The sequence below is a fragment of the Rhinichthys klamathensis genome, unplaced genomic scaffold (genome assembly GCF_029890125.1).
Source record: "Rhinichthys klamathensis goyatoka isolate OS25496 unplaced genomic scaffold, OSU_Roscu_1.1 h1tg000485l_1, whole genome shotgun sequence".
Taxonomy (NCBI): Eukaryota; Metazoa; Chordata; class Actinopteri; order Cypriniformes; family Leuciscidae; genus Rhinichthys; species Rhinichthys klamathensis.
Window position 1 is genome coordinate 1632946 of NW_026606972.1, and position 7055 is coordinate 1640000.

At 36.6% G+C, this 7055-nt stretch overlaps 1 protein-coding gene across 1 annotated transcript in view; it reads right to left on the minus strand.

Moving 5' to 3' along the window:
• Positions 1-1868: 1868 nt before the first annotated feature.
• The window catches only part of hgfa (hepatocyte growth factor a), a 23468-nt gene continuing 18281 nt past the window's right edge, over positions 1869-7055 (minus strand). The window contains exons 12-18 of the mRNA XM_056237328.1: positions 5902-5934; positions 5381-5492; positions 4644-4718; positions 3809-3946; positions 3622-3728; positions 2249-2391; positions 1869-2151 (exon numbers count right to left, since the gene is read on the minus strand). Of these exons, the coding sequence (XP_056093303.1) occupies positions 1969-2151; positions 2249-2391; positions 3622-3728; positions 3809-3946; positions 4644-4718; positions 5381-5492; positions 5902-5934 (791 nt within the window). The 3' untranslated portion in view covers positions 1869-1968. The remainder of the gene's footprint in view (positions 2152-2248; positions 2392-3621; positions 3729-3808; positions 3947-4643; positions 4719-5380; positions 5493-5901; positions 5935-7055) is intronic.

Genomic DNA, 7055 nt, shown 5'->3' on the forward strand with positions numbered 1-7055 from the left:
AACTGACACACACGTTCGATGGGTTGAAACATCAGACTTGAGTGAATGGAAACCATCAGGCCATTGGTCTCAGAGCAGCAGAGAAAGAAACAATACATTAGCATATTAATGATTAGACATTTTTCAATTTAATAACAGAGCTATTTTAGTATTATTAACATCCTATTATAGTATTTATTCATATTTTGAATTAGAATTTATATGTTTTCATTTTAAATTTGCTTTACATTTTAGTAATCTTGTTATGTGCCATTGCCATTTTACAATATTTCTTATTTCCATTTAATCCTTATTTATATAAGTTCCCGGATACATTTAATTTAAAAAATAGGATTTTGAAAAGTGTTAGTTAACAATAACAACACTGTTTAATAGAAACTGAAATACTACAAATGACCAACAATAACTTTTTTAAAATGTTTTAATTATTTACAAATAAAACAAAAAAAGGTCACATTTACATTTTAAAAGTTGGAAATACAAAAAAGTCATAGAAATAGTGTTAAAAACAACAGCAGCCTAGATATTCAATATTAAGACCACTGATGGCAGCAGCGCAAAGAGGAAATCACAAAACTGATGTGTTAACAATACAAAGTGTGAAAATTGATAAAATGTCAAAAAACTGGCACCTTATATACATAGCGAGCATATTATTTACAATAAAACACATTTTCGTATTAAAAACATGATAAACATTAGTTTAAACAGTTAGGCCTGCCTGTTCTCGACTGCGTTACTGTTCAGTACTGCAGTTTGATTAAGTATCTTAGCCCTCTTGTCTAAATTTGGACTTAAAAGACCCTCCACATGGACGACGCGCACATGTGCGGCTTATAAACCTTCGGGGAGCCGTCTTTGAGTCGAAATGTCTTGTTATGACCCAATATTTTCCTTTAAAGACATATCGTCCTTTTGTTTTGTTTACAAATGTTATGTTTCAAATCTACACGCCAGATTAAACACAATAAACACTTCTGGAGGATGAAATGCCATGACTTCGGTCCATCTATAAAAGACATAAATAAATACTCCGCGAACTGCGTATAAAATTTCGACAGATATATTACACCATGTGAAAGGAAAGACCTTCAGATGTTTGTAATTTCAGATCTATAAGACCTACGGATGCACAGAGTGACATTCGCACACTCTTTGGAGTGCAGTACATGAAACGGCCCCAAAGGGGCCACAGAACGCTCCAAACTGGAGTAAGGCAAGGTGCGAAACATTAGAATGTCAATGAACCCTTCTGGAAATGTGTGATAACATCTCAATCGGGCATGAAAATCGGCCACGGTGCAGACTGCCGCTCCAAATCTGATTTGTGAAGTGGTTGATGTTGAAAATGGTGTATTGGAAACTGTGATACGGAATTTCGTCCTTCTAAGTTGCACCTGAAATGCCTTTAAAATGATTTACACTGAGGAAAATTCAGTTTGTGCACAAGTGATAACACCTGGAAAAATGCACCCCAGTGAAAACAAAAACTCCGTCCTGTCTGAAAACGTGGGGTTATTGACATCTTCAAGTATCTCCAGGGAATGACATTTAGAACAACATCTGCTCTGGTCTGAGACAAATATGTTCATGTGGATGAACACCACAGTTTCTTCTAATTGCTTTTATCTCCTCATTTATCCATCTGTCCTTGATTTTTTGAGCTAACTCACCAGCCACAACAATCTCCTGCCAAAAAAAAGTTCAAAAGTTGCAATTTCCTCCATTTGTTGTATTAAAACAATAAAATAATGTCTGATGTCTGATTTTTACAGTTTGTTTGTGAGAACATCAGATGATCTTGTCTTGCACCTTTTTTCTGTACCAGTGGTTTTCATTTAATTAAAAAAACAACAACTCTGGCCTCCAAGTTTTGTGTACACCAGCAACCATGGTCTTCACGTTGTAGATGCTAAAAACCATAACGCGCCATGAGTATATTATCCCCACATTGGAAAATATAACAGTCTAGTAACTTATTTCCATGTCCGAATAGTATTTGAAGACTTTGCGGATCCATTCAGAGTAGAAGGCCACGTTGACGAAGACAGCAGGACGCCTGGCGACGGCACACCCACGACCGTTGATGCTCACACCCACTATGACCTTGCTTTCTCCTTCCTGGCACACCAATGGGCCACCGTAGTCTTTCTGTAAGAGGTGAATAGAGAAGAGTAGAGGTCACAATCATAGAATAAACACCATCCTCTGAAACGATACTCCTCAATGATCAGGATCTGACTCGTACCTCACAAACACCCTGGTCTCTCTTGCCTCCAGCACAGATTTTGGTCTCTGTGATTGGCAGAATACCTTTGTGGCTTTGGGAACACCTTTTGTTGCTGACAATCGGAAGCCCCACCATTTTCAGACTGCCCTCATGTCCCGTGCCTAACAGAGAGGTCAAAGGGTCAGTTTTAATAGAAATGTAATGGTCTGGAAAGTTTGCATGCAAGTTCAATTAGCTTTCTTTATTTGGCCTTATGTGTCTAAATAACTCAACACGGGTTTGGAAAAATGGGTTAAACAGAATGTGCTTAGAATGTTTAGTTTGTTCAAGTGTGTATTTTAATGATGCTGAGTCACATTAAATATTTATTTGTGTATCTTGTTCTTTGTCCACAAGATACAAACACGAATAAAAGATGTCATAAGTCATTGTGATTATTAAGACCATCTAAATGCATTAGAGCTGTGTTTTGAAGTAAATACCAAATACCAAATAGAACAGATCAGGGGTTTTCAGATTTTTATATATTTTTCTATTTTATTTGACCATTTTAATAAAGCAAATTCTTGGGTGGAAAATATTTAAATAATTATGGTCACACTTCAGATTAGGCTCCAGTTCACTATTACCTAACTATTAACTACGACTTTTGCCTCAATAAACTCCTAATTACTTCTTATTAATAGTCAGTAAGGTAGTTGTTAAGTTTAGGTATTGGGTATAGGATGAAGGATGTGGTCATGCAGAATGTCAATGCATTAATATGTGCTTTAAGAGTACAAATAAACAGCCAATATCCTAGTAATATGCACGCTAATAAGCAACTAGTTAATAGTCAGAATTGGACCCTAAACTAAAGTGTTGCCATATACTGTATATATTTTTTATATAATATTGTATTAATTATATAATATTATTTAAAATCATAAAATTAATATTACTATTCAGCACTAGTTCGAGGGAAAAAGGAAGGAAAAAACAAACAAATATATTATTACACATAAATAGTATATATATATATATATACACAACATCTGTAATAACTATATATATATATATAGTTATCAAATTGAATGCATGTGAAAAAATTCACATATTCATATATTAATTTTGAAAGCCCTAAAATACATATCAGGACAGTTTTGAGGTAGCCTAAGAGCAAATATAATAGTAAAATAAAATAAATTACAATTAAATAAAATAGAGTTGAATAGAATGGAATCAGCAAATAATAATAAACAATGGAGCATTGCACCTTGAATATTAGTCATTTCCTCAGTCCTCAGACTCAATTATTTTGCATATAACAACCAGAGGAACATGTCATAACTATTTAAAAGCACTAAACAATGTTGCTGTATAGAAAAGAATAGAATAGAACAGAATAGTACCTTTAGTGTCTCCCCAGCCATACATGAGGCAGTAAGTGCCTTCTGCAACAGCACAGCCCGCGACAGGAAGCTGCACAGTTCGCACATGCTCAGAGAGAGGGGCAGGCCTGGGCATAAGACTATGAGTTACCATAAGGATGGCTGGATGGATGAGAAGATGAATGGGCAGATGGATAAATGCACTTACGTTGTGAGTTTGAGCAGGGCCAAGTTGGATCCCTCGGGCCCGCAGACCACATGTGCGATCCGGAGATCCTGCGTGTCGGCGGACGCGTTGAGATGAAGAAGCCCCACCTGCACAGTGTACTCCGAGAGGTCAGGAACACTGAGGAACATACAAGCATATATGTCAAACACAGAAGTGTCATGACAACTAAAGTATGCGACTAAAGTATCCGAGTAGAACGGTGATAAGTCATTTTTAGCCTTCTGGAAATATATAATCTGGATTGCAGACGTAGCAGAGTCTTTCTACAAGCATGAGATATGTATGTTGCAGAGCGTTCCTGGTAAGCTCATCTCCAGGTCTGATCAAGGCGCAGAGGTCAGTTTCGAGCGTCCAGCCCGGTTCTGTGTCTTCATGCAAAGCACAAGATAGCTGAAACCACCAGGGAGCGGATCTGGGGGAAGTAGAGATGATCTAAAAGCCAGACACGCTCACTCTCGTTCTCCTTCTGTCCCCTTTTCCTCCCTCAAACTAAACAGAGCCAGCAGGTTTTCACTCAAATGTCACTGAAGCACATCCACAGGCGTATATCACGCAGCCGAACGCCGAGTCTAAACAGATGCACCGCTGACAAGAGCAGAGAACCATCAGTCACAGTCCGAACAGATCTGTCACTACTCTCTCCTAAACCGGAAACTGTGGATCCGCACGTCTCGTAGAAAACATCAACTGACAGATGGGAACACAAGGCCGGGACAGGCCAGAATCTTGCACGCTCAAGGAGGAGGAAAACTCAAACGTGCTTTGCATTGACAAGAGAGAGTGACTGGTTATTAGAGGAGTTGAGATAGATTACCAGGTGGAGAAGCACTGTTGATCAGTCAGAACCCAATCCTCTCTGATGAGTGAACCTCCGCACCAGTGTCTGTTCCTGCGGGAGGAGAACCAATCAGAATGTGTCGTTAAGGCTAGAGGAATTACCATCCCTCATCTTATTCAGGTTATGTCATGTTAGTTTTTCTGAATTTTCCAGATACTAAAATCCGTTCTATTAGCCAAATATTCTAAATCATAATGCCATTTTTCACCAAAAAAAAAGAATGAAAAAAAGAAAAGAAAAAAAGGTGCAAATGTGGTAACCCCCTACCCCAAGACTTCAAACATAAATTCAGCATGTACAATACAAATAAGCATATTTAGGAAAAGTGCATTTTTTAATAACATGTGCTGATTCTCATTCAAACTTAAATTTCAACGCAATATTGCACATTGTAAAAGGCTGTAACCTGCAATTGTCACATTAAAGAGCTATTTTTACCTGATTTAACCCATAAAAATCAGCTGTGTTGGTATAAATTAATGTATTTAAGTTCATTGATGTTATATAATATTTTTTATTTGAATAAAACCAGTTAATTTAGATGTTACCATCTAAATTACTTATTTTTACTACTTTATTAAAAAGAAACTACAACTTTTTTCAATGTATTGAATATTTATCTACCACAGATTCATCTGCATATTTGTTCTAAATTAAGTAGGTTGAATTAGATTAAAATAATACTTAATACTGATCAAATTGGACATGTGTACCTTTTTTGAATGCTGACGACCCAGCTTCCATCCTCTGCTCGCTGCACCTGCATCCCCCCAACAATCCGGGTGGTTTTGTGTATAAAACAAGATGGTTTCGCTCCTCCACCTGCTGAGAGGGAAAGCAGGAACTGTCAAAGAAGACTTCATGAAAGAAGATAATAAATTAAAAATATATATAGATCTTACATATTATCATAGTGCAGTGGTTCTCAAGTGGTTTTGCTGCAGGACCCATATTTTACACTGGACATAACAGCAAAACTACAAAGGCCCAATAATATGCAAATGTAATAACAGGCTGACCAAAAAGAAATAGATGATTATGTAAATCTTGTAAAAACTAATAAATTAATCATAGTCTATGCAAATCAATAGGACACTTGTGGATATGGCTTCTAGTGCATACATGTTTTATTTAATTATATGTTTGTTTATTTTTTGTCGAAATAGAACCACTGTTGTCTTTCTCATGGGTGTTTTCTTTTTATTATCTGCTAAGAAATTTGCTATGAACTTACTCTTTTGATGGTCATCAGATGACATTGATTTGCCTGGATAATAAAAAAGACAAGAAATGTTAGTTTACACTAAAAACCAGGAACAAAATATAATGAAACATTTGACATGTGGACATTACCCACTGTTAACAAAATTCAGACAAACGCATGAAAAACTTTTCATCAATTAAAATAGTGATGTTACTGAAACCTAAAAAGAATCCAATGTAATTTGGATAAACCTAAATACAATCATGGAACTATCCCCAGAACGTGTTTCCTATTACAAGCCTACACAAACACCATCTCGTTCATCAACATGCAGCAGCAGACCATCACAGACGTGTCTGAATGCAACACAATTATAAAAATCCAGCTGCAGTGACACAGCTGCATGGGCACAAAGATGAAGAGGATTGCATATGTTTGGTATTATAGTGTAACGTCTCGTCCACAGAGACAAAAACCACAGACACAAACTCTGTACATAACATCCGCAAGTCTTTGCAAGCTACAAATAATGACAAAACACCCCTGCCCTGTAGGTCAGAGACTCTGTCTGTCATCATAACCAGAGCTGTGTGCTATTCAGAATTACAGTTTTTCAAATGGCTGTGCAAATAGTATATAGTGCTGTCTTGAGCATTTTCAGGTAGTGTCACCAAGATCTGACTTTTTTGCATTGGAAAACATTTACAGAGTAAATAAACTGTCATAATGAAAACATGACAAAGCCATTTGACTATCTTGTTCATAAACAATGGTGTCAGGACTTTTCATCTTGATGACACTGACACTTTCATTGACATGAATGCTTGCTTTTGAGGAATGAGCTATCCATTTTGAGAAAGTGACACACTTTTGCAGGTTATCAACTAGGTTTTGCAGTTTGTACTAATTGTTTTGAGGACTGCATTAACTGTTGTGCAAATGTAAATAGTGATGTGAGAAATGCACCAAAGCGACTGAGAAAACTACAGTAATGTTACACATTACTGTATTTAGTGAGGTAACCGAGTACAAGACACTGAATATGTATGTTTCACATTTTTACTGCATATGCTTTTTGCAATTCTAATTTGTTCACAGCATTGTGCGAAAGAAAAAATACACCCTTATTTACAACAAACATAAACTCCCTTTGGGTAGAGCAGTGCACAACTGTAAACAATATT